Source organism: Tympanuchus pallidicinctus, unplaced genomic scaffold (assembly GCF_026119805.1).
Source record: "Tympanuchus pallidicinctus isolate F22 unplaced genomic scaffold, pur_lepc_1.0 scaffold1, whole genome shotgun sequence".
Lineage (NCBI taxonomy): Eukaryota > Metazoa > Chordata > Aves > Galliformes > Phasianidae > Tympanuchus > Tympanuchus pallidicinctus.
The window spans coordinates 78789273-78816291 of NW_026294618.1; the positions used below are offsets into that span (position 1 = coordinate 78789273).

Genomic DNA, 27019 nt, shown 5'->3' on the forward strand with positions numbered 1-27019 from the left:
AGGATGATCTTAGTTTACTTCTTCTGCCAGGTTCTACCTGTTCTTCCACTGCAGGCAAAGATTTTCTAACAGTACCTACTAATTTTTAAACTTCAGTGTTCACAGCTGTACTTATAACACAACTGACTTCTCTCCATTAACTGTTCCACTTCAGTTCCAATGAAGGAACCCTGAGAATTCTAACACTTTATCATGTACGAGATTGTATAACCGTGCTCACTTCCCCTCCGCAGGATTTCTGAAGCCAAAATAATAGGCTTTCTACAAGCTATGCTAGGGCTCTCTTCTGGACTATACTCTAAAATCAAGAAAATATGTTATTCCTCCCGGTGAATTAGGAAATCAAAGATTTACATTATCCATAAACAACCTTACTTTATGTCAAGACTAGGTTGCTTCATAAGAAACAGAAGGTGACTGAAGTTGTGATATTTCATTTGAAGCACCTCCTTCCTGCAAGATCCTCTAGGCACTTTAGTTGATATAGGTCAAGAAACAGCTGACAAAAGTCAGAGAACAAACATTAGTTTGTTCAGTCTAGGACTATGTGAACACAGGCAACAATGCTTCTTCAAAAACTCCCCATGTGAAAACATGCTGGAGACTGGGGGAGTATTCCAAGAAGGCATCACTACACGTTAGCCTGTTACCCTCGTTCCCTACACACTCGCTGTCAGTGCCCACTACAGACAGACTACTGGGCCAATGAGATGTTTGGCCTCACTCAGTACAGCCATTCTCATACTCTTACTGTTTCACACGCTTGAGTTCCCATCTGTGGAGGACCATACCTGTCACTCAGGTTATCAATTGGTGAGCCCAGTCTATCAGGCAGCCTCCTTCTCTCTGGTGTGCCAATGCAATACCGGTCATTACCAACAGTAATCCGCAAACTCTGTTCCAGTGAAGACTCAGAGCGGAGACTCGGTGAACGTCTCTGTAAATTGAAGAAAGAGTGCAAGCCCATCAATCAGGGAGTTTTAATCTCAGCTACAGAAAGGCAAGAGACTCTGCTCAATACATGAGACGTGGGGTGGATGGATCGATAAAAAAAAACAATAACAAAAACCAGACGAGCATTTGTTCCAAGTATTTCAATTGCTAATAGTCACTAAAGAAAAGGGAGGGTATTAAATGCATTTAATTTCTCACCCCAACTGCCAACAATAAGCTCTATATTTACATAATCTAAAAGGGAAAAGATTACCTTTAATAAGCTACCATTTCGGAAAGTAGAAAATCAAAGAAGTTCAATAAGTCCCACATTCACTGCTGTGCTCTTTTCTTCATTAGAGCAGAAGCAGCTAAACCAACAGCGCATAAAAACAGAGGCAGGAATATCTTAATAAAAGTGCCTGGATTTCTGGCCCTTTGCAGCTCTAATAACAGCACGAAGCAAAGAATACACCAGTGTAAACACAGATTTTCCTTACAGTGATGTTTTCAGTAGTTTTCCTCATCTCGTGACGTTTTCAGTGCAGTAGCCTAATAACCTAATACTAACCTAATACACATACAATGCATAACCTAATACTAAAAATGTCAGTGGCTGCAGAAACTCCATCACCCCATTATCGCCAGTAGAACCAAACCACATTTAAGTTATCCTTCAAAGAACTACAGCAGAGAAGACCTGAGCTAACTGCTCAGCACAGATCTCCATTTGGAGACATGTCTAATACAGCAAATGCCATAACTGTTAAGTTATGCTTTGTATCCTTTTAGAACATGGTACTAAAATTTGGGAATGATCAAAGTAAGGGGAGTTCCATAAGAAGCCGACTAAAAGCAGAGATACTTTATCCGTGTTTTGAAACAACCGTGGTTTATATTCCTCTTAACAGAAAACAAAGAGCCTGCTTCAGTTCTGCCAAACCACTCATGTGCTTCATATTGCTTTCACAGCAGTAGCAAGCCGCAGATGCACTACATTGGCTGCATCCATGCTGTCTGCCCTGGGAAGGTGCAGCAGACTGAGCTCGATCCTCAAGAGAACAAAAGAAGAACATTACATAACTTCCAACAAAAAAGTAGCATTGCCTCACAAATTCATCTAACAAAATTTACTTGCAGTACAAATATGGACTAGAACTCACTGTGCATGTCACTGTTCTAAGATAAAATCAAACTTTTTAAATTTTTCTCCGTTAATCTGAATCCCAGCATTGATCAGAACACAACCTAATGATATTCTCTTTTATATAGTACAACACCATCCAGGACCAGTCAGGCTGAAATACAACACAAACAAGGTGCATGCATCTCACACAAATGCACCTGGAAGGCTCAAATGTGTCCTGTTTAACACTAAATTCTGAGGACTTTCTGGAGATGCAATTATCTTGAAAGGCACCTTTTCACCATCAAGGCTCACTGTAAGTTGGGCACATATATGACAATATCTCCAGAAACTGGAGACAGAGAAGTGACAATTATGTCTTATGTAAAGGAACTTTTGGACAAAAGAAGGAAATAGTTTACATTTAGTTAATTCAGGATGTATATGACCACCATCTAGAGACTGCACTGGAGGTACATTGGTATTTGGTATAACAAAATAACAAAAGGTATTTGAACCTTTTGTTATGACAGAAAAATTCAAGTTTTAAGAGCACTTGCATGGTGGAGTGCCACCACCAGTCACTCCTACCAAAGCCCTGCACTGTGATTTCTTCCCTTCCTCTTCGGGCTCTTGAACAGCAGTTACCATTACCATATAAAACACACCAGTTGCATATCAGCTCTTAATTTCTTCTTTCTCTGCTGACCCAAAATATCCCATTTCTTCACTTTCAGCTAACTTTCTTATATGAAAGCGAAGGAGCTGACAAAGACTATAAAAAGAACAAGCACGCATGTCAGTGGCAAAAATACAAACACTACGATGTGTCAGCCATGCAAAAACATGTACAGTCTGCCAAACTCTCACTGAACAGCCCTGACCTTCCTCTCCCCTCATTACATTTTTCAGTACTCAGCCAAACCTTACCTGTCACTCCATGCTCCGCTCTTCCAATTCCCATACCCCAGCTACTAAGAAACTTACAACATCCACACTTCCAGCATCTGACACGCAGTCAGCATCTCTGTTACACACAAGACCAATGCTGATACCTTGGGAATGCATGCCCATCATCTCAAAAACACAATGCCCAGAATCAAGACAAGGGAACAAGAAATCTCACAGGATGCTCCTTTTATATTTCAATTCATATGAAGCATAGGGATGGTAACTTTTCCATTCTTCAACCTCGTGCCCTTCTCCTATCAATGTCTACATTTCATGTACTACATCTTCTACACTTACATTCCCCTCCTTCAAGTCCTCCTTCCTCACTGCAGCTTAAACCTCTCTTTCTCTCAGTGACAGCTCCAAAATGCCACTTGTTAACACTACTGTGTATCTCTCCAGTTTTCCTCAGCTTCTGTGGAGGGGGTCTCAAGTCATACAGGTTGAAACACTTTGTTAAAACTTTAGCAGAGCATGCTGACCCAACGAATCTGCTGTTGATTTTGTTTTGATTACACTTAGCTCCATTGTTTGGAAAACATCAGCATAATCCCAGCTTCTATCTTTCTTTGAATTTGTAAATAGCCTTTCTAAAAAAGAATGCAGACATACATCTTATGCATTAACATCACTTTTAGATAAGGAGGAGTGCTGGCTGAACACCTCTTGGAGAGCAAAAACATAAACGGAAAAAATAATCACGCTATATATTCTGAGAATTAGCTATACTGTGCTTCAGCACATGACAGATTCGGGTTAAAGAGTTGTATTAAATCATCTCATTTTGACTCATACAGTGAGAGCTGCCTCCTAGAGAAAGTTTTTTCCCTAAGCACAGTAGCATTCTTGTAAACAAACAACAAACCTACTGGGATTATCAGTTCAGCACTGGCTAATTTACTGGAGCCTAATTTCTAGAATTCATCATTTTTTCAATCCTTCGCCCTGAAATTAGAACAGGCAAGAAAAACATCATGAATGTGTAACAATTTGCTGCAGTGACTCCTGCAACTTGAGCCAGAAGGGTGTAAAATAACACTGTTCTTGACAAACACTATTTATTTCAGTGTTAGTATAAAGTAAGGTTTTGCTCGTTTGTTTGTTTTCTGAAGGAGAAATCAGAAGCTGCAAATCAAACACTTCTGATTCAAACTTCTCCGAGTCTGAACCAATGCATTCAGCATCAGAAGTTTTGTGACAGCCCATTCACATTGCCACCCTACTGCAGACACAGCAAAAACACAGACTGAGTGACGATAATGCCAATCTTACAAAGTCCCACTGTGGTATTCCTATTTACCATTGCCTCTGTTGTGACTGTGTCACTGTACATCAGCCTACGATGTAAAATGACAAGAATCATACTAAAAATCCATTCTACTAAAAAAACCATAGCGTTTTCCACTTGGATCTCATTAGCAAGATAAGTTGCGAGGCTACTCCCTCAACAGTCTATAGGGCTAAGATAATAGTGAACAACACCTAAAAGTAAATGGCCAGAGGCAAGCTTCTCAGCCCAGCTTCACTGTCAAACACAGTATTATCTTTCCATGCCTTCAGGATGGGTTACTCCAGCACCTACCAACTTTTAACTCCACCATAGTCACCTGCCATCTCTTCCACAGAAGCAGCTCCAAGGAAATCTTATAAGAACCACCACCACCATCACAAAGGGCAATCCTACTCTCTCAGGGTCCTACCATGCAGTGAATCAGTCACAGCAGACAACAGATGCTGGCTGAATTAACTTTCAGCCAAATCAGTCTCTTGAAGCAACTCACTTTTGCAACTTCACAAACACAAGCATGAGTACAGAATATACTGCAGAGCAAAAGGAAAACGTAAGCGCACCTTTCCATTTAATTGTACGTATGCCAGGTTAAGTGACCAGGGAACCTAAAACATCACAGCACAAAAGTCTTTTATTTCAGAGCAACACGAGCACACAGCAAAGCTATGACTTACAAAGACAGCAGCTATTGGACAAGTGCTGCACCAAAGGCAACAGACAGCCTGAGTGAGTGAATGCCATTTGCAAAAAACAAGGTACAACCATGAGCACCCAAGGTGGTGTAATTTCTACTGCAATATCACAGCTTCACATATCCACGTCAGATTTTGAGTGGGTTGAATAAGAAGAGTGGCACACCTGGTGGTGCAGCCCCAACCACAAAACAGTGCCTATCTCAAGATCAGTAGCTATAGCAGAGCCTCCTTTGTACATCAGTGACAGCAGAAAGCGCTCTGACAAAACACTCACTCAGCACCTTATTAAGAAAGTTACCTTCCCATCAATAGAAGGTTTACACAATAACACAGCACTGTGACAGCTGGAGGAAACAGATCAGCTGCATCCCTTCCCTTATTGAACACATCATCCTCCAGACTTAGCTAAAACGGCTCGGGCCGTTAAAAGAGAGATATAACGGGGGAAAACAAACAAACAAAAAAACCCCCATTATTTAAAACTTACATAACCGATCTCCCCGCGGAGCTCCTCAGGACGCGGGGGGGCCCCGCTCCCTTCCCGGCCCAGGACGGGGTGAGGCCCTGCCCCGCGGCCCTGCCGTGCCGGGAACGGGTACCGACGCCTGACAGCCGCCCCCCGCCCGCAGCCCGCCCGCAGCCCGGCGGCGGTTACCCGGCTGCCGCTGTCTCCGTGCTCGCTCCCCCGGCGGCCCCGCGTCCCGCCGGATCCCGTTCCTCCCGGCGGCGACGGCGGCCTCCGGCTGCGATGCGGCGACGGGGAGCGGCGGGAAGCGCCGCGGTGGCCCGACGGAGAGCGGTGGCGGCGCGGCGGCGAAGCACTGGTAGCGGCGGCTGTAGGGGACGGCGGCGGGGGAGGCCGGCCGCGGCCCGGCCCCGGCCCCGATGTGCTGGAGCGAGAGGCGCGGGACCCCGCCGAGCCACTGTCTTTGAGCCGGTGAGAGTACGAGGAGGACGACGGGCCGGAGCGGCCGCTGCCAGAGCGGTACATGATGGCGGCGGCGGCCCGGGGGGTCCCGGCGGCCTGCGCGGGCGCCCCAACTCCTTCTGACCCTGGTCCCCCCCCGTCCCCCGCGCGTGCGCGCCGCCGACCACTCTGGGCGCGCTCCCGAGCCGCCCCCCCCACCTCCCAGTCTCGCGGGCACGGGGGGGGGGGCGGGGTGAGAGCGGCAGGGGGCGGGGGACAAGAGGCGGGACTCCGGGGACGCCCCCACAAAATGGCGGCCTCCAGCCGGCGGTCACGTGCGCCCCGCGGCGGGGCGGGTAGCACTAGGTAGGGGTGGTGCTGCGCTCAGGTATTTGTGTCGTGAGTTTACCTCTTCTGCCGGGTGGCAGCCGTAGGATGAGAGATGACGGCTTGGAGTCGCACTAGGTTCAGGTTGGGTACGAGGAGAAATTTCTCAGGAGGAGTGCTGATGTCCTGTGACAGGCAGCAGTTAAACAGAGCACGGGTTCTGTTGTGGGTGGAGGTCTGTCTGGTAGTCCTGTGCGTTTCTGCTGGCAGTGGGTCGGCGCAGCCACAGCTGACTCCCCAGCCTTGGGGTTTTCCCAGGGAGTGCTCCACCGCACAGGCTCGGTGTTGTCACTGCAAATAAAAATAGACTTTCGGTTGTGTTGAGCAGCAGCTTAAGATTTCTTGGTGCCATTAGGTAAATAAAAGGGTTGGATTTTAATAGAACTTCATCGTTACTCACTTTGAAGATTAATGAAGTGAGTTAGTGAAATATGTGATAACTAAAGAGTGACTTGATTATAGATTTGTGGATGACAAGATTCACACTAAATAACAGGGTATCTTTGATGTGTGTGTAAGGGGCAAAGCATGCTCTTACAGTTGCAATGAAGTATGTGGCTGTAAAATATCTCAGCACCCATGCTTGTGAAACAAATGTCTCATTAAAACATATATAAGAAATGAGGTGGCTGGAAGAAGAATGAGCTTAGCTTATAGTTAAAACTTCCTTCTATTCAAATTTAGAGCAAATACTTGCAATATACTGTTATTTTCCTACAGGCACTAATTGAGGCTGGCTACAGCAGGATGACTTCATGCTGGTATCCATTTGTGGATGGCCTTGAGGATCTGGAAGACCTGAGAGGTGCCCCAATCTGGGGGAGATGCTGATCACAGCTTGTTGTGATCCAGGAAGAGTTCTAAGGGTTTCACTTATCTTGGAAGCATAAGTAGTTATTTTGACTCTTGTAAGGTACTTTTCCTTATCCGCCCCCTTGGGTGGCAGAAATATTCTGGTACTTCTCACCAGTTAAGTAACCCCCAGATCATGTTGGGTTCATGAGTTCTGCACTACCTGTTTTAGGCTTTGACCTAGGTATAGGTGGATTGGGCTGTCAGGAGATGATCCTTCCCAGGTGATGGGAGGAAAAAGCAAGTGCCTGGATATAGTAAGGGGATGCCTTTGCACTGTCATCTGCTGCTTATTGCAGTTTAAAGGATAGCAGGGGCCAGGCACAAGGAATGCCTTCATGTGCTGGTCCTCTACCTTTCACATTTTATTGCCAAGACTGGCTTGTTGTGTAAGGAAAGGAATTGCACCAAGCATGGAGAGGCCTATTATAAAGGTGGGGGGCAGTTGAACCACCACACTCAGGAAATATGCTCAGTTAATGCCAATCATCAAAGGAAGCGGAAGCTACTACTTTGCATTACTGTTGTTTGCTCCTTTCCTTCTCTCCTATGGTTGATAATGTTTAACTTGTGACCTTAATTGGATTACAGGTGTCTTGGGATATAGATTTCTTTGAAGATTCCCAGGGTACTGCAAGTTTGCCTCCTGTGCAAGGAGGGCATAATGGTAGTAGAGGTAATTAATGCTGAACTTCTTCCAGCTGAGTACCCTAAGCAGCAAACATTATTATGCTTGAAGAGACACAAGGTTGTTCTTCCTGATAACTACAGAGCTGATGTATATTTGGAGATCTCTCTTCTGTTTGGATGACATAATATAAGACTAGTTACTTAGTATAAGGAGTATACTGTTATCTCAGATACATTCTGACTCTTCGTTGAAAGAAATAGCAAGCCTTCTTGCCTCAGTGTTGATTATCTGTGTCAAGCATTCAGTTGTGTTAACTGAAATAGTAAAAATAGCTTTTTTTAAAAAAAAAACAAGAAAAAAAAAAAAAACAAGAAAAAAAAAGTACTTATTTGCTTTTGGACACCTTTTCTGTACTGTTGCTTTCTTTACATCAGTTTTTTAAAAAAAAAAGCTTTTAACTTTAGTTTCAAAACAGTCAAAGGTAAATAACCAAGAACCCCAGTAAAGTATCATTTTTTGTTTCTATCAGGCTTTGATACAATTTTTCATGTATAATATTTAATAAACTTTGCATAATTCTAAAACATTAAAATATTTGCTAGCTTGCTTTTGACCTTATATCCAAAGGAGCTCTAAAGAGCAGCCTGGTGGTTTATAGTGATAGATCTAAATGCTGTTTGGAACTTGAAGGAATCCAGATGCCACAAACTGGTCAAGAATTTCATTAAAACTTCAAGTTAGCAAGTAAACTGCTTAAGAGAAGAATGGAGAGAAGGGAAAAAAAGTAAACAGAATATTCACTGTGGCATTAAAAACAAGTTCAAACGAGAAAAATCCATTGATTGGTGGGTAATGCATGACTTGTGCTTAATAACATTTTATAGCACCCTTGTATTTTACTGAATGTAACCTTACACCTTCTGAACTCATTCTGTATTTACTGTAGTGTCACTTTACAGTCATGTGCCTTAGTGAAGCAAGTTTTTAAGGAGACTGGGCACCCATGGTAGGATTCAGTTAAATTAAGATTAGTGCTGAAGTTTGGGTCAGAGGAAATTTGAAGTTCTCAGCTCTTTGCAAGAGAAATTATTCAGGGCAAAAGTTGAGCAGAATTGACCTGCTTCTCAAAGGTTTGTAGTACTCTGTGATGAATGGTCCAGACCCATCCTGGACAAAGGAGATACCAGTCTGCTCTGCTACCAGTTCAGCTCCCAAACTGCAATTTGGAGTTATAGAACTCATCTTGGTTAGAGGAACTTGCAATTAGCTGTTGCTTGGTGAGATGCTAGCTAATTGGATGCTGAGGGCAAAGTTGAGGTAATAAGGTGTCTGAATTCTTGTGAAGCCTCAAAGTCACAGGAGCAAATGACATTGAGAAGTGAAACAACAGAGTAAGGAAAGTCAGCAGTAGCAGTGTATGAATGAGTAAACAAGTCAGAACTGATGTTAATTCAGATTGGGCCGCAAGTAAAAAACAATGTAGAGAAAGACATATCTTAATTACTGTTTTTTGCCTTCATTTGTTGGAGCTGAGAATAGATATAGGTCTGTGAGGCAGCCATACAGCACTTCCTCTAATGCTAAAATGCTGAGTTACTAGTAAGAAGAGAGGCAGTTCTGTGAGTATTTCCTTGTGAGAAATTGCAGTGGATGATATTACTCTGTCTTTTGAACTTTGCATTATTTTTTCTCTTGGAAAGCAGTGTGAAATAGGTATGTTCTATCTTCATGTCCAGGCGAAGTAACCCATTCCTGAAAGATTTTGGTCTGAACCAAGTCAACCTATATCATGGAATTTGAAGATGGTTCAGCTGATACAGAAGTCCTGGCTGCAAGCACAGAAAAAGCATCCAAATAGATAATTTGTTTTCAGAGATTTTATGTCTATAATCACAAGGTTGGTATTTATGGATTTAAGGCTTGTCTAGACTGGCTTCTGTTTCAGTTCAGTATTTACTTTTAGCTGGGTAGTGGAATAAATATGGAGCCTATGCTCTTTCTCTGACTCAAGTCCTGGGAAAGGTTGTGTTAAATAATCTGTTACAAAATGAACTGATAAGAAAAGGTATGGGGATAGTCTCTATTTGCCAAATTATTTTTCTTCACTGTAGATAATTCAGTCTAGATGGTTGGAAAAACTGACTAATATACAGTTAATAAAATCTGGACTATGTTGGACTATGTGGGGAGGATTATTAAACCTGACTTGTTTGTTTGAATGCTGTGGTTATTTGATAATCACATATGTCAGGTGTATCTCCATAGAGCACGAAGTACTTGTAAGCAGTACACCCACAGGCCTATATTCCACATACATATTTTAAGCAAGTCAAACACATAGCAGTATTCAGGAAGGTGAAATAGCTGAAAGGAAGCATAAAAAGGAGGAATGTTTAGATTCTGGTTTTGCTTCTACTTAAATGTGCTTAGGCAGAGCAGGCACCAGTGATTTCAGATTAGTTGGGGTGGATTAGTATTCTCAAAGGCATCTGAAAGCTGATATTTCAGCCCAGATGGAAAAATTCAAAGGAGAGAATATGATCCTTTCTCCTGGTATCTGAGGACTTCTTTGGTGTCTTACAAAGTTTGGTGTCTTACAAAAGTTTATTTTTTTCATTTGGAATTTAAATAAGATGTTTGAACTGTGAAATCTGAAAGTTTCACTTGTGTGCAGCTCATGCTTCAGCCTCTTGTGTCTCTATTTGCTGTCTTGAGAATTTGCTTATTTCATTTTTTGAAGGGAAGCTTCCTTGACTGCAGAGGATGTAAACTAATAATCAAGGCCTCTACAGAAAAGTTTATTCTAGAAACCTCTGAATGGCCTTTGGGAGGAACCACAGCTTGATCAAAGGTACCTAACTAGTACAGATTAGTATCTTGCTTGGACATGAAAAGGCAGCCTTGCAACTCTGACACTTTAAGGACCTTAAGAAATAAGAATCCTCAAAGACAAAAATTAAACAATGTTGTACAGACATTTAGGAAAATAGTGCTATGTCAAGAAGTTGATCTGAACCAGAGCAGAAATTTTTCTCTCTTTGGATTTGTATATTCTAAGGCAATAAGAACTCTCAGTAATGAATAGTAGAGTGAATGTTGCCTTGTGCTGCTTTATAGGACAGTCTTCATTCCAGCTAAGTCTGTACATCTGTGAGCACTGACTTCAGTCTCCATGCAGAAGCCAGTTTTCTGATGTGATGGATACAGAGACCAGAGGGTACTGAAATCTGCAGAGAGGACAGAGAACCAGTAAAGCTTGACCAAAAGAAAAAATCTTTTCTCACATGGCAAGAAGAAGATCAGAGAACAATGCGGCAAGGAAGGAGTTCCTGAACTTGTATGGGATTCCTGTAGGGATGGCAGACACTCAGATGGGTCTTCTCATGCTTTGTCTTTCATAAACCCACAGCAGAAATCCTTGTGGTGGTGCCAGCTGCTATGTATTTGTCTCCTAGTACTTCTTTCCAGGAAACTATCATTAGAGAGTACTGTGGCCTCCAAGTACGTGCTCTTATCTCTGCTGCCTAACTCCTCTGGCCAGATTGCTCTGTGTTCCGGGACAGGAATGTCACTGGCATTCTGCTACCTCAGCACCCCGCTGATAACGCTTGCTAGCTCAGAGAATGCTTTATTGCCTTTCCGAAGAGCTGTGATTTGAAAGCAAAATTGGCTACCGGTGATGAATTATTGTCAGAGATGCGCTAATTTTCCCTGGTAAGAGGGAGTACTGAGGGACGGTTTGGGGAAATGGAGTATCTCGAGCACCTGCTGCGAAGTCAGCGGTAGCAGCGCGTCCTCCGGACCGCAAGGAGGCGCGCGAGGCTCCCCTTGCCTCTCTCTTCCACGTGGGCAGCACGGAGCCAGGGGAGGGCCGAGCCTTGCCGAGGTACGGCGGGGGGTAGGGGTCAAAGTTGGGCGTGCGGCGGCTGCGCGTCGCTATGCCTGCCCTTCGGGGGAGCTGCGTGCCTCGGAGCGGCGTTGGTGCGGGCCGGGGGAAGCCCGGAAGACTCGGTACTCGGCTGAGTTTGGTCGGACGGTGTAAGGCTCGAAACGGCCCGTGTGTATTTCAGTCTGCAAAGCACAGCGCGGAGCCCCCAAATTCTGCCGCTTTCCCAGCCCGCCGGCACGCTGGTGTGAGCTGGAGGGTGCGTGGCGTTACGTGCTGCTTTAAGGAGCACCTTTGTCCGCGCCCCTTTGAGGATGTGTAGAAGTATAACTGGTATGTGGTAGTTTAAGCAGCTCAAGATATTTTGAGGCGGGATACAAGCATGCCACTGTTTCCTGATGTTAATTTGGCAGGATGAGCTGGCCAAGCAAGCGTTCGACCTGGCGGTGCAGCAAGTACAGCATTCCCAGAGCAGTGAGGCTGTGGGTTGGCTGCAGGAGGCAGCGTAGCTCCAGCTGGAGCTTGCTTGGTTTGCAGGGCAGCTGATAAGACACCAGGTGTGCAATAGCCCTGGACTGCCTGATCCAGGAAGCTGTTTCTGGTCCTATGTTCATTCCTTATCACAGTCCACCCTGAGCGGGGCTGTGCTCGTCCCGTGCCTCATGCTGTTTGTTCTTTTCAACCTCAGGAGCTCCATCTCTCGTGTTCAGTTCCCACTGAAGGATGGAAAACATCCTGGCTGGTTTGTGTGGGACCAGCCCAGAGGATCCACTCCCTGTGTGGGTTCATGGCAGAGTTGGCCATTGCTTTAATCAGCTGGCATTGAACGTGTTTCCTCATGTGATCCTTGCTGCGGTCAGCGCCTGCTTCCTTGGCACTCCAAGGTATGACAACTCACTTGTGTGGCACTTGATTATTAGGCAGGACTGGAGGCAGGATGGAAGGGCTGGAAATTAGTTCTCCTGGAATGTACCACGTATGGCATTAGAGAAAGACAAAATGTTATGATGCCGTTACATTTGTCAGTATCTGTCCTAATTCCAAGTACTGTGTTTAGCTCTGATTGATCCTTTGCAGAAAGGTATCCAGAAAGAACAGAGGGTATTGAAAATAAAATAACAGAGAAAAGTGAAAAGAATTTCAGTGAATGAGGGTTGTGAAAACTGGAAGTTTTCTTGACAGGGATCTAAATACAAGGTGGCATGGAAGATGTATGTGAGGTAATAAAGAGTTCAGCTAAATCAAAAATAGTTTTCCTGTTTACTGTTATCGTGAATTTGTAAGTGTGTCAATGTTCACTGATACTGAAAGGCTCCAAATAGTAATGAAATCTTTTACTAAGCAACTGAGATTGGACTTTACTTAGGCAGCATTATTGAAAGCAGATTTGAGAAGATAATTGTTCTGGAGAAAGTATCACAAGTATGAGGGAAAGCTAACAGAATTTGATCATCCAAAGGTTAAATATACTTTTCTGTTAATCCTCAAGGATGGAGCCTCATTTGACCACAAAATATCAGTTTGCAAACAAATTTGTGTAGAGAAAAGTTATTTTCTATACCATCTGAACCTCTGGTATTGATCGGATATTGATTTTTTTATTGACTTGAATATCAATGTCCACAGTCTAAGTTAGATATCTAGGGAACTGAATAAAAAGAGGTGAAGTAAGAATGAATGGATGAAGGATGAGCAGAGGAAGAAAGGTGAATGGTGACTAAGACATGATGGAATATCAACTGTGAAGATTTTATCTGCTCTTTCCTCCTCTAGATCTGGCTCTGGGATGTCTCACAGGCGAGGCTGGAGATGCAGAATTGCCATGTCATTCGTACTTGCTGGCTTGCTCCTTGCTGATATAATCCCAGCCGCCATTTCTCAGCAGGAGCTGGGCCCTGTATACCTGGAAGTGTTAGCCAGTGGCATTGCTGCGCTGACATGGCTCACTCACGGCCTTGCACTCATCATGCTCTGCAGGTCCATTCACGGCTCTGCTAGGGGCCCTGCAGCCCTGGCTCTCCTCACTCTCTTACCACTGCCTTCCCTCCTCATCACACTGGTGTGGTATTGCCAAAGTGGGACAGCTTGGTCTCCTGCCCACCCTGCTGTCTCCTCCAGGTTCACCATTCTCTGTCTGAAGCTGGCCTCTCTGCTGACGTATGTGATTAGCTATCTCTTACCTGCTGCTGATAGGCATGAATTCTTCTCCATCAACAGCTCCTGGCAGCAGGATCAGCTCATTTCAGAGCCAGGGATCTCAGTGTCAGATCAGCAGGGAGTGGCAGAAGATGGTGAGAGCTGGCTCTCACGCTTCTTTTATGCTTGGATGAACCCTCTTATGAAACGTGGCTATCAGTGGAAGCTGAACCAACCACAAGATGTCTGTTTGCTTCCTCGAAAGCTTCAGGCTGCCAGGGTCTGCGATCAATTCTATGCCTGCTGGCAGAAGAAAGCAACTGTGCACCAAGTAGAGGAGGAGACAGTGTCTCTTACTAGCCCAATCATTGCTGGAGACAGTGGCAGTAGCAATGCCCTGGACAGGTCGCACCATGCCCAGGAGGCCGTACAACTCCTCTCAGTGCTTCATGCTGCATTTGGGCTTCGTTTCTACTCCCTGGGATTTCTCAAGCTGGCTGGTAGCCTGCTCAGCTTCTCAGGCCCTCTGCTTCTGAACCTGCTGGTGAACTTCATGGAGTCACAGCAGGAGCCCTTGAGCCACGGAGTGCTCTATGCTCTTGGGCTCTTTGCTGGCTCCTTTGTGGGTGCGCTTTTACGGAACCAGTTCAGCTACGAGGTGCAGAAGGTGATGCTGATGGTGCGAGCTGCTGTCATCTCTGCCATTTACCGCAAGGCTCTGCGTGTTGGCAGCACCAGCCTTTCCCGCTTCACTGTGGGTGAAATTGTCAACTTCATGAGCACAGACACCAGTAGGTTGGTCAACTTCTGTCTCAGCTTCCACGAGGTGTGGAGCCTGCCCTTCCAGTTTGCCATTACGCTCTATCTTCTCTACCAGCAAGTGGGTGTAGCCTTTCTGGGAGGCCTGGCCCTGGCTCTACTGCTTGTGCCCATCAACAAGGTCATAGCCAACCGCATCATGATGAGCAACACAGAGATGCTGAAGCACAAGGATACACGGGTCAAGGTGAGGGGAAGGTGGTGGCTTTATGAATTTGTTGTTAGGTTTTCTACCCACTTGTCCCTGTAATATCGGCTTTTTAGCTACTTGCTGTGCATTTTAAGAGGCTGTGCTGAATAATCAGTTTTGGGAAAAGTGCTAGAGGGGTTCGAAAGTGTTTCGGTGTAAAGTACATTCCCCACCCTCAAGATAGTGAATCTCTAATGCTTGTTTTGCCCTCAGGGCAAACTGAAGTTCCTTTGCAAGGTTCCTCTTCTGCATGCAGAAGATTGCTTCCTTTAGAGATGCTTCCATCCCATTACTTCAGTAATGCTGTCAGTGGTTGAGGTATCTTGCAGTCTGGACAAATGCAGTGATTGTGGAAGTGGTGGTTTTATTTCACTCTAGTTTGGCACCCTCAGTCAGCTTTTCCACAGCTGTTTGGAACTACTGAAATATTTATCTTCCTGACAGAAGATGCATGTAGTAGTACAGGATGTGTTGGACCTCTTCCAGGTGTTTCAAGATGAGTTTGCTAGGCATCTTTCTTTGTTGCTATTCTTTCATGTCAGGCACAGGCATATTTCAGCTTGCTCTGTGCATGCTGATGTGAGAGCAAGAGTGAGAGGGGAACATGTTGCAGGGATACCTGAGCTGTTAGATGTGAGCCTGCTTGGCTTTGGATGCAGGCTAACTGGGAAGTTGTATAGTATTTTGTCTTTTCATGAGCCTTTCAGGTACAGGTAGCTGAGCAAGCTGGTGGAATGAATGACAGCAAAGTTCTCAGCAGCTGCCACTTGAGTTTATATTTCTGTTAGCAAAAAATGGCTCCTGGTATCTGTAGCCTGGCCCTTAAGCAGGAGTCAAATGCAAACCTGAGCACAGCCCAGATGCCTAACTGGCATTTGGTGTGTTAAGCAGATACTGTGTGCTTTTTCTCTATGCCTGCAGCTAATGACAGAGTTCCTAAGTGGCATCCGTGTTATCAAGTTTTATGCCTGGGAGAAGCACTTCAGCACCAGGATAAATGCCTGCCGAGCTAAAGAGCTGCAGAAGTTGCGAGCCATCAAGTACTTGGATGCTGTGTGTGTTTATCTGTGGGCAGCACTGCCGGTTGTTGTCTCCATTGTCATCTTTATCACCTATGTCCTGATGGGTCATCAACTCACTGCCACAAAGGTGAGTGAAGGAGGAGGTCCCAATTGACAGCACTGCTCACTGTAGGTAGTAGAGCTTCAAATTTATCTCTTGCAGAGGACAGTCTGCAGTGGGACTGCATCCCTGAGACATCTTTTCTAGGAAATGATCTCGCCCCGTGTCTCTCCATAGCTTTTTTGTCTCTCACTCTTGAAGCCGTTTGGAGAATACAAGATGCAGAGGAGGTACTGCCTTTGGTTCATGGTTGTTTTCTTACCCATTCAGGTGTTCACAGCATTGGCCCTTGTGGGGATGCTCATTCTCCCCCTCAACAGCTTCCCATGGGTGTTGAATGGGACTTTGGAAGCCAAAGTTTCCCTGGATCGAATTCAGCGTTTCCTTGAACTCATGGACCAGGATTTGGAAGCTTATTATGCCCTAGGTAATGGCAAAGGATGCTGGCAGGGTTGGGACCTTGGGCAGGAGACATTTGGAGCAGAGAGCTGAGGTGTGAAAGGCAGCGCTAGAGGGCAGCCATCTGTCACACCATGATTCACCACTCAAGTTGTCCGAGTACTGGCACTTCATTTCTGTAAAAAACAGAATACAAGACTACAACATTTTTCTTTACCAAACATAGGCCATTGCTTGTCCTCAAAGAATCCCACCGCTAGTGTGCATTTAAAAGGAGCTGCTCCCTCCTCCATCCAAAGTCTTCTGATAATGAAGCCATCAAAAACCCCAATTTTGCCTTGGCATGAAGGCATGAGTGCTTCTCCTGAGTCATCACAGTTCCATTTTTCTCCTTCCTTGCCTTATGCTAGTTCTCTGCCATTCTTTCACCTTCAACAATAAAACCAGATTATCCTCACAGTGTCTCACTGAGAGCCAGCAGGTCAGCCTGTGTGTCCTCTGGGAGCTGGAGAACGGAGGATTGGAGAAAATGAGGTGTAAGTTTAAGGACAAGTCAGTAGGCAAGTGTCTTTCTTATTCTGAGGTTGGGTTCAGGGCATTCTGGCCATGCTTTGTTTCTGCCTCTTGCATTTGGGAGCCAAGCTGATAGTATTCATGATGCCAGGTTCTTGTCGCCCTATGGCATTCTCACTGTAATGCTACTTCTTCCTTGTAGGTAGCCCTTCAGGAACAGCTTCTGCCATAGATATAAGAGGTGCAGATTTTTCATGGGTGCCAGCCATACAAGGAAGCACCAGCCAGCCCTTATCTACTGGCAGTCTGCAACTGCACATTGAGAACCTCTCAGTGAGAAAGGTGAGCAGGAATGCAGGAGGAAACAAAGATGGCACTAGAGTGGCACATTTTCCTGGTTTTATGAGCTATATGTGAAGATTTTCTCTTGGCTCAGTGGTACAGGACTCATATAATGTCTCTCAGAGTTGAGATGGACTGGAGGAAGTCCATGCTGTGTATTAACATATCAGGTTGGTCCTTTTCAATTCCCTTTACAGGGAATGCTCCTGGGAGTTGTTGGGAAGGTTGGATCTGGAAAGAGCTCTCTGCTTGCAGCTATCACTGGAGAACTCATTAAGTAAGTAATATTAAGACTCCTCCTTGCCTGGTCCTCCCACACCATGGCAGGAGGGGACCATTGGGTGCTACTTGTATTTCTTGGTCATTTTGATCTACTGACAGTTTACCTTTGCTGTCTTTCTGCCTATCTCTGGTGTGTTGCAGACAAGGTGGGCAAGTATATATTTGTGACCTGGAGCAAGGCTTTGGCTTGGCCACACAGGAGCCTTGGATCCAATTTGCCACTGTCCGTGAAAACATCCTTTTTGGGCGACAATATGATGCCAGGCTGTATGAGGAGGTGGTAGAGGCCTGTGCCCTCTCTGAGGACCTGAATGTGAGTGCCCGAACTGCAAAACTTCTTGGGCTTCCTCAGCCATACATTCTGCCTGATATTCACTGGGAGGAGTTCTCATTCTTGCAGGCTTTAACCTGCTTTTCCGGTGTCACAGTCACTCAGCTTTACTATGATTAACAGTCCAAGATTGTACTCAGCACCAGTTTTCTTTAAGGTGTGAGATTGCTCCGTTAGCACTTCGGATGGTTTCCTTGGTGCTAAGCCAAAAACCCTTGATTCTGATGAAAGATATTCTATCAGAACATTGACTGCCAGGTTTTTCAACAGAATCTGCCAGCAGCTGATGCTTTTTTGGATCAGAGACGCTGAGTCCTTCCATCAGTAATGCATGTATTATACGTTTGAAGCTCGTGGCTATATTAGCCAATAAACTTGCTGTTAGACCTGGTGAGAAGCTAGCTTCCTCTTCTGAGTTTATAACCTAGACTGTGAATTTCTGAAGTGCCAGGTACTAGAAGCTCCTATTTGCTTCAGCAGAAGCAGTGAGTACTGTACAAGGGCAAGGTATTTATTTGACAAGTGGTAGCCTATGCCTATGGGAAGTATTTCTGGCTGCTGAAATTTAGTGTGTTTTTTTTTTTTTCCTGCTAAGCTGGGAACGGGCCCTGGCATTATTTTGTTGTAGGCACAGCTATTGCTTTCCCAGATAAACCTTGGGCACAGTTCTGGAGTTGTCTTGGACCAGAAGTCACTCAGTGGGTAGTTTATATGTGGCCACCTATTTTGGAATATAAGAGTCTAGTGACATGAATATTGCCAAGCTTGCCAGTTGCCTGCAGAACCACTGTATGTATTGTTGCATTGTTTCATTGTTTTGTAAGTTATCATCCAAAGAGTTGCTGACTGAGTCAGGAGAGGGATCTCAGTGTTCTCATCTTTAGTCCACAGTGGTTTCCTATCCTTTTTAAAAAGATTTCCTTGAATGTTTCAGGTCTTACCTGCAGGTGACCAGACAGAGGTGGGTGAAAATGGTGTGACACTCAGTGGGGGCCAGAAGGCTCGAATAGCCCTTGCCAGGGCTGTTTACCAGGTAAATAGCAAAGCAGTTGTGCTGTGCCTTGTGCCAAGTTGATTGTAAAGTTGGAAGCATGCAGATGTACAGTGTGCTCTGGCTGCATGCCTTAAACCACTTCATGCTGGCCTAAAGTTTCTGGCAGTGTGCCACACTGAGACACTTCTCTCCAGCATTGCCTGCTCAGGCAGGGCCAACAGCTATATCCTTGTCTCTTGTCTTTTTCTCAGGAAAAAGAGTTTTACCTTCTTGATGATCCCCTGGCTGCAGTTGATGCGGATGTAGCTAATCATCTTATGCAGAAGTGCATTCTTGGAATTCTCCAACACAAGACCAGAATCCTTTGCACCCACAGGACAGAATTTTTGGAGAAGGCTGATGCCTTGTTGTTGATGGACAATGGCAGGATAATCAAGACAGGTACAGTGGCTGTCTTCACAGGCATCCATTTGTGACAGTTTGGAGTGGCTGGAGCAAAGATGGCCGTTAGGGAGTAGGAGTAACTAGTGGGGAACACAAGGAAGGATAAAGAGTTTGAGGACACTGCAGGTGAATGAAGGAGACTGTGTGGAAGGGAGCATACAGACTCACAGATATAGACATAGAAAGCTGATAACACAGAAGGACATGGCAGGGATAGATGGAGAAGAACTTTAAAGAAAGCAGTTGCTGTGGGAGAAAGTAGGAAATGTCATGAGAACAAACCTGGTCCATTTCATAACAATAATCAGGAAGAATCATCTATTTATCTCAGGCTCTGAAACGTGTGTGTGTTTCTTTGCAGGCCCACCAGCTGATATCCTGCCTCTTGTGGAATCTGTCCCCAAATTCAAGGATATGAACAAGAGGCGGAATGATAAAGGTCTGCACCTGGCAAACTTGGGGGTGGCTGGGACAGTACGGATCATCTGAGCACCCAGAGAACCTATACTTGATGGCTTTTGGCCTTGAAGCAGAGCTCTCACTACCTATGGCAGAGCTGATCTATGGGCATTGTGTTCAAAGGGGAAGAGATGGCCATCAGCTTTGGTCTGGTAACAGTGTTTGGATCTGCTTTTCCATTCGTGGCTCAGATCTGGATAGGAATCTGCCAGCATTGGTGCACCTATCGCAAAACTATCGCAAAAGGGCAGAGAGGAGGGAATAAGTCTTCCTCATGGCCTTGACTTGCTCTGTTGTCATCAAGCAGCAGCTGCAGGAGGTACCAACGACACTAACTTTTGTGTTTGCTTCTGCCCCAACAGACTCTGATGAGCAGGACCAGGAAGAAGTTATAGAGACAGAGGCAGAAGAATCATCGCAGGACAAATGTCTCCTCCACAAGGAGGAGGAAAAGAAAGAAGGGGCTCTGGATTTTCAGGTCTACAAGGCATATTGGTTGGCAATGGGAAGCTGCTTAGCACTATCTATCCTCCTCTCACTGCTCCTGATGCAAGGTGAGGCAATGATCCAAGAACACATCTCTCTTTCTCTTTAAATGTTCCTGTCCTTTTTTTTCCTGGCTGTGTGGAGTCCAGGGAAAGAAAATAGTAAGAGGTTTGATCATTCTCCCCACACCAAGAAGAGCCCTTTTCTACAAACTAGTATAGTATGTTGGGAATGAGGGGAGAATTATGTGGGAAAAGGAAAAAGGATCTGGCCTCTCATTTGCTGCTGTAGTTGTGTGTCTGTTTGTTTAGCAGTTTCCTTTCACTGCTGCAGATCATGGCAGTTCTCTTGCTTTTGTTCTACTAGTAACAATGCAGAATGAGGACAGGGACTGCATGAGGCTGAGTAGCAATAGCTGATATTTCCCAGCAGCTTCCCTTCCAATTTTTCTGCTTTGTGTTTGCTGACTTGAAGATTGAATCCTTTATGCAGTCTGTCTCTCTCTGTAGCATCCAGAAATATCTCAGATTGGTGGCTCTCACACTGGATCTCCAGTATATCCCAAGCAGCAAATACATCTGTGATGGTCTCTTCAGCTTCCCTACCTTCCACAAAGCTGCTTCTCTTCTCCGTTGTTGGGCTTGTGTAAGTGAATGCTGAGCAGGAGATGCTGAAGGAAACACACTCTTTTACTCATTTTGCCTTTGTGCATTTCCTGTGAGTATCCTTCTTGAGACCATGTCATTGCAGGCAGGCGATCTGTAAGACTGCTTTGAGAGAGAAAAAAAATAAATAAATAAAATTGAAATCTCTGGCCAGACAGGGAATTTATGAGGTGTCTGTAGAGCCAGTAACCAGAGGCTGATGGAAGGCCTCTGGCTGCATAAGTAGTCAGTATTTATCTCAGCATGGCAAAAGAGGAGTATCAGGCTCAAGTATCCCAATTTTCCCTCAAGTCTGCTTTTCAGTTCTGATGCCCTGAGTGTGTAACTTTACTGCCATGGGGACCTAAGCAGATTCATAATCTTCCTCCTTCTCTGTTCTAGCTCCCCAGTTCAAGTTCTGAACACAGCCCCAGTCCCTTCCAATGCTTCCATGGATGTGAATTTCTACCTGGCAGTTTATGGGGGCATTGCAGGGGCCAACTCTCTCTTCACCATTTTTCGGGCCTTCCTATTTGCCTATGGCACTATTCGTGCTGCCATTGTCATTCACAAACGACTGCTCCAGAGAGTTATAAAGGTAATGGTATGAAAATACGGTACAGAGTTCTTGCAAGTCATTCTGCACTGGTGTGTTTTTAATAGTTTGGAGTAAGGGTGTGAGAAGTAGATTTCTGCTGTGTTTATCTGATGAACTGATTAGCTGCCTCTGGCTGACTTGCTTTCTCAATCCTCTGTTGCCAGGCCACAGTCACCTTCTTTGACACCACACCAACAGGCCGGATCCTGAACCGCTTCTCCTCAGATCTGTACTGTGTGGATGACAGCTTGCCATTTATCCTTAACATTTTCTTGGCTAACATGTATGGGCTTTTGGGCATGCTGGTGATAATCACTTACGGTCTCCCTTGGATTGGCCTGGTCTTACTTCCTCTGGCTGCTATTTACTTCTCCATCCAACGCTATTACCGGCGCACATCCCGGGAACTCAAGCGTCTTTACAGTGTCACCCTGTCTCCCATTTACACTCATTTCTCAGAGACTCTCTCAGGACTGAGCAGCATTAGAGCCTTGCGGGCCACACAAAGGTGAGTGGAAGGAAAGAGCACCTAGAGAAGCAGAGTTTTGGCTTTATAGATCAGAGTCATCCTAACATGGGGCTAGTTACGTGGTGGTAGGAATGCTCATGATTTTGGGCAGTAGCAATGAGGGCTGAGTGGTGCACAACCTTTATGAACTTCTGTTGTGCTTCCACCAGGTTTGAGTTGGAGAATGAGCTGCGCCTAGAGCACAATCAGCGCTGCCTCTTTGCCAGCAACACAGCAATGCAGTGGCTGGACATTCGCTTGCAAATGATTGGAGTTGCTGTGATTACAGCTATTGCAGGAATTGCCATCATCCAGCACCAGAAGCAGATAGGAAATCCAGGTAGGCTGTCGGGGGTTTTTCTTTGCCTCCCTGAGACTGTGGTCCAGGGATTCCTCTCAGCCCAGAGTTGCATATCTCTGTATACCAGAGTAAAATCCAGAGTTCCTGCTCCTTGTCACTCTGTGTGTTGCCCACATTGTGATGCTTTGGCTTCTGTTGCTGCTTTTACACGTCCCTGTGCAACAGTGAGATCCCAGACTCCAGAGTGCTGGCTTCTCTCTTTTTTGTGTTGCTTTTTCTTTGTCCTTCCAAGATCCCAGCTCCTTCCCTGCCATTAACATCCTTGCGTATGCTTTTGTCCTCTCAGGACTTGTGGGCCTGGCACTCTCATATGCGCTGTCTGTTACAAACCTGCTCTCAGGCCTCATTTCCAGCTTCACTACAACAGAAACCATGATGGTGAGCGTGGAGCGGACAGAGGAATATACCACAGACATCCCCATGGAGCCCCAGAATAAACTGGTCCAGGTAAAACCTTAAGTATGTTTTCAGGCATCAACCTCTCTGCTGGCTTCTTGTGGTTTCTTCCTGGGGAAGGTCAAAAGGTTGTAATGAGTGGTTGGAAAGCACTCACTCAGAGAATCTGCTTGAGTTATTCATCCTTTACCAATACACCCCCAGGAGGGTAAACCTCAGGCAGGAATTGTTGAAGGCTAGAGTGATGGAAGAGGATGGAAAAGCAGAAGGGGGTGTTAGGGCTAAACTGTGAGAGGAAAAAAAAAGTTGTAGAAGGAGATCTGAGCTGCACCTTCCGTCTGTTCAAAAGCCAAGCAATTATCCAAAGGAATGTGTGAGTCTTGGCCTGTGTGGAGATGGGGCTGAAGATGGCAGTCACATTCATCCTCTGTCTTTCTCTGGTGCTTCTCTTAGGTTGCTGCTGACTGGCCAAGCCAAGGGCTTGTGGAGTTCCAGCAAGTGATCCTGGCCTACCGAGCAGGCCTTCCCAATGCACTTGATGGAGTGAGTTTCACGGTGTACCCTGGAGAGAAGGTGGGGATTGTGGGTCGCACAGGATCTGGAAAATCCACCCTTTTCTTGGCACTATTCCGCATGCTGGAGCTGAAAGCAGGCCGTATTCTCCTGGATGGTGTTGACAGCCAGCTGGTGGGCTTAGAGGAGCTGAGGTACAGAGGGGTCTGAGCAGAGCAAGGGGCAGCCTGGGTGGAGGGGGCTTGGGGTCTGGAAGCCATTGGTTGGATACCAAAAAGAAGAGTCAGGAGGAAAAGGCTTACTCTCTTGTCTGTAGTCTGTTTCTCATAAGTTGCTTTGTTGTTTCTGTAGACCTGTACTGAGGAAACCAAGTTGAAAAGTGACTTAAGCCTTATCTCTGTGTCTTTAAAATATGCAGCCAAGGCATGCCGGGGGGGGAAAAAAAAAGAGGCCATTGCTTTTCTGCAGAACCTACCCCATATGCCTTCAGCTATCCTTTGCTTGCAGATCTAGACTGGCTATCATCCCCCAGGATCCATTTTTATTCAGTGGCTCAATCCGAGAGAATTTGGACCCTCAGGGTAAATGGACAGATGCTGAACTCCATGAAGTGCTAGAGCAGTGCCACCTGCGGGATGCTGTTACCCAGATAGGTGAGTCTGGAGCCAGTGTGGAGAGATTGGTGGGCCCTGCTACTGGGAGAGGAAAGAAAGCTTCCAGTCAGAAAGCTGGTGAAAAGGGATCAGGTAGATGTGGTAGGGAATTGGTTAGATGAGGCTCCACTAGCACCAGTGAGAAAAAGCCAGTGAGAGCCCAGTGATGTTCCCAGAGATTTAGTATCAAGAAACAGTCAGGTGGTGGATTGGATGGCAGAATCTTGCTGATCAGCCTAGGCACCAGTGGATGCTCAGGCAGAGCCTCAGAGAGATGCCTTAGCCATGGTTCTAGCAGCACATTTCATGTCTCTGGCAGATGTTGCTTGCATCCAAGCAGAAAGGCTTTGATTTCAAAGGCTTGGGACTGATTGGGATTGGAATTTTGAGTGCTGCTGGGGGGAAAAAAAAAAAACAGACTGGGAGAGCTGTCTACACAGAGCGTGGTGTGATAACTGCTCAGCTTGACCTCTGCAGGTGGATTGGACAGTGAGCTGGGAGAGAGAGGAAAGAGTCTATCTGTGGGTCAGAGGCAGCTGGTGTGTCTGGCAAGAGCCCTCCTGACACAGGCCAAGGTGAGTGCCTGCCTCCATCAAAGCGAGGAGTGAGTTGCTGATGGCTGTGTTGGCACAACAGGGCAGGGTGCTCCAGGAGTGGGGTGTGGTGGTGATGGATGACCTGTGCTACCTTGTCACGATATCCCTTGACATAGACTGGGGTCTCCTCAGTGATGTTTGGGTGTCCCCTTCACTCTGTCCCTGGCAGGTGTTGTGCATTGATGAGGCCACAGCCAGTGTGGATCAGAAGACAGACCAGCTGCTGCAGCAAACCATCCGCCAGCGCTTTGCTGACAAAACTGTTTTGACAATTGCTCACAGGTACGGAGAAACCATCGCTCCACGTGTCCAGTACTTTTTGACGCAGTGTTATGCCCTCAGAGGAAGCAGTGGCTGTGCCTGCCATGCCTGAAGGTTGAGCAGAACAAGGCAGTTAAAATGCTGTACCTAGAAACTGGGTGACAGCAGAGGGAAATACTGTGTGGCTGATGGCTCCCTTGGGCATTGCCTGCTGGGACCAGGGGGTGAACTATAGGCGTGTGGTTCTGGCTAATGGGGCAAGGAGCAGTGGGGAAATACCCTACACAAAAACAGCAGTTGGACATGTGAGTGAAGCAGGTGGCTCTGGCTCAGTAGAGGGCACTGCAGGACAACCAAAGGTGAAGGGCTGCAGGCAGCTTCTGGCCAGGGGAGGTAGAGCACTTGGTAATTCTGTTTTCCAATCCTCCGAGTGTTGGTTCCAGCCTGCATCTGACCCTGACAGGCTGGACATTCCCCAGGCAGTACACAGCAGCAGTGCTTGCTCCACAGCCAAGAGAGCTAATGTAAGAGTCAAAGCAGTGACAGAGGAGTGCAAAACACAAATGCTGTGGATACTGAGAAGGGATGGGTAAGCAGTGGTCTCTGCCCTGAACGCTCCCACTGTTGCCAAATGGAAGAGAATTTGGAGGAAGGTCATGCAGTAGTATGTAGGGTGTTTTAAAGGGAACTGCTTCCCAGCACCGGGTTTACCACAAAAATAAAAATCAGGCAAGCAGGTGACAGGGGATGTTGTCAAGTGGGAGTGGTGGATAACAGGCAGGGTGGGCCAGACCTTGCAAGGGAATTGAGTGGGTCTTGTTAAGTGGATTAGATAAGAGGGTAGGAGATGGGAATAGGATTTGAATGCTAGGGAGATAATGCAGAGCTAGAGTAGAAAAGTAAGCACACTGTGGGCTGAGGTGTGTGTTTGGGGTGTGGTCAAGATCTCTTTGATGAAAGAGCAATTACTGAAGAGAACCAGCAGAGGAGGGAGTGACAGAAGGTAAAGCAAGACTGGGTTGGAAATGGCCCCAACCTCTTTTCCACTAGAACTGAGATAGAGTAGAACACTAAGGAGGGAGAAATAATGATGGGATTCTGTACCTGTGGTTGTTCCACACCATTCAGTTTTGAGTGAGCCATTAATTGGATGGGCAAACAGAAGCAACTCAATAACTCTGCTGTGAGGATGGAAACATCTTGTATTTCAGTGGTGGACAGAAGTTGCCTGGTGAACTGGACTGTAGCGTGCCCCTGGGTGCATAAGGAGAGGCCCTGTGAATATTAGTGCTGGGCATGTCTTGGGCCTGTTCTTGACAGCAGGTAAAGCAGTGCGTGGAGTTCTTCCTCTTCAGCTCCGCTAATGTGTCCTGGTGTCTGCTGTCCACAGGCTGAACACCATCTTGGACTCAGACCGTGTGTTAGTGATGCAGGCTGGAAGAGTGGTGGAGCTGGACTCACCTGCCTGCCTAAGCAAAAAGGACGGCTCCTTGTTTCAGCGCCTGCTGCACAGTGGGCAGCAGTGACCTCCTTCTGGGGCTGAGGTCAGGCAGTCCGTCTGGGTCTGCCTTTCCTCTTGCCTCAGCTGCCAGCTCCATCCCTGCAGAGCCAGGAGCTGCTGAAGTGAGAGGAGGGGTCATTGCCTCCTGCTGACAATGACTGTGTGTCTCAGGAATGGAAGCATGGCCTTTCTTATAGTAGGGAAAAGTGAACTGGTGCTTAGGGCCATGTGAGCCTGGCTGGTGGGGCACTGTTGCCCTCTAAAGCTTCCCTTTGAGATTACAGAGGGCTTTACTCCTCACTGAAGAATCAGTGACTCCTAATCTGAGGCTCAGTCTCATGTATGCAATTTAGAATAAAATGGAAACATTCTTGTGAAGTTGTGTTATTTGGGTTCCTTTCCCCTTTGCCCTCCAGGCATAGACTTGCTTGTGAGCTGCAGAAGTGGTACCCTCTGCACTAACATAACCCTTCCTTCTTGCTAGAACAGCCAGGGAACTTTGACCTCTCCAGATACCCCAGAAGTTTGCAACCAGGGATCTTACTGCTCTTTCTCTGGCTTGCAGTGGAGACCCTTCCTTCTGAAAGGCCAGAATGCAATGACATTAAAGGCCCCTTAAGGCTAGTTTATTCCAACACCATTTTTCCTTGACTCCTCCCCTGCTCCCAGCTGCACAAACATATGGCTTCTTTCAATTAGAGAATCAGCTTACTCTTCTCATCTTGCCCTTGCACTTAGTCTTGTCTTTTCCTTGCTCTCCAGCACTCTGAGTCAGTGCCTTGCAGATATTACCCTGTCCTGAGGCAGGTCTC

General features: G+C 46.1%; 2 protein-coding genes across 9 annotated transcripts in view; one reads left to right on the forward strand and one right to left on the reverse strand.

Moving 5' to 3' along the window:
- ZNF318 (zinc finger protein 318) overlaps positions 1–6070 on the reverse strand; it is a 30661-nt gene extending 24591 nt beyond the window's left edge. The window contains exons 1-2 of the mRNA XM_052684012.1: positions 5652–6070; positions 792–937 (exon numbers count right to left, since the gene is read on the reverse strand). Of these exons, the coding sequence (XP_052539972.1) occupies positions 792–937; positions 5652–5987 (482 nt within the window). The 5' untranslated portion in view covers positions 5988–6070. The remainder of the gene's footprint in view (positions 1–791; positions 938–5651) is intronic.
- A 141-nt stretch (positions 6071–6211) lies between these two features.
- ABCC10 (ATP binding cassette subfamily C member 10) lies at positions 6212–26585 on the forward strand. 8 transcript variants are annotated; one of them, XM_052681441.1, is made up of 25 exons: positions 6212–6374; positions 7011–7203; positions 10514–10624; positions 10891–11487; positions 12348–12543; positions 13433–14801; positions 15726–15953; positions 16197–16353; positions 17041–17180; positions 17378–17457; positions 17604–17775; positions 18728–18826; positions 19039–19228; positions 19593–19670; positions 20053–20244; positions 20686–20821; positions 21223–21418; positions 21583–21926; positions 22097–22266; positions 22574–22734; positions 23137–23390; positions 23704–23849; positions 24327–24424; positions 24615–24727; positions 26097–26585. In XM_052681441.1, the coding sequence occupies exons 5-25, from the start codon at positions 12383–12385 to the stop codon at positions 26230–26232; spliced, it is 4620 nt and encodes a 1539-aa protein (XP_052537401.1). In that variant the 5' UTR covers positions 6212–6374; positions 7011–7203; positions 10514–10624; positions 10891–11487; positions 12348–12382; the 3' UTR covers positions 26233–26585. The 8 variants fall into 8 exon arrangements, with proteins under 8 accessions (XP_052537401.1, XP_052537406.1, XP_052537415.1 ...); XM_052681446.1 differs by lacking the exon at positions 10891–11487; XM_052681455.1 differs by lacking the exons at positions 10514–10624; positions 10891–11487.
- The last annotated feature ends 434 nt before the right edge of the window (positions 26586–27019 follow it).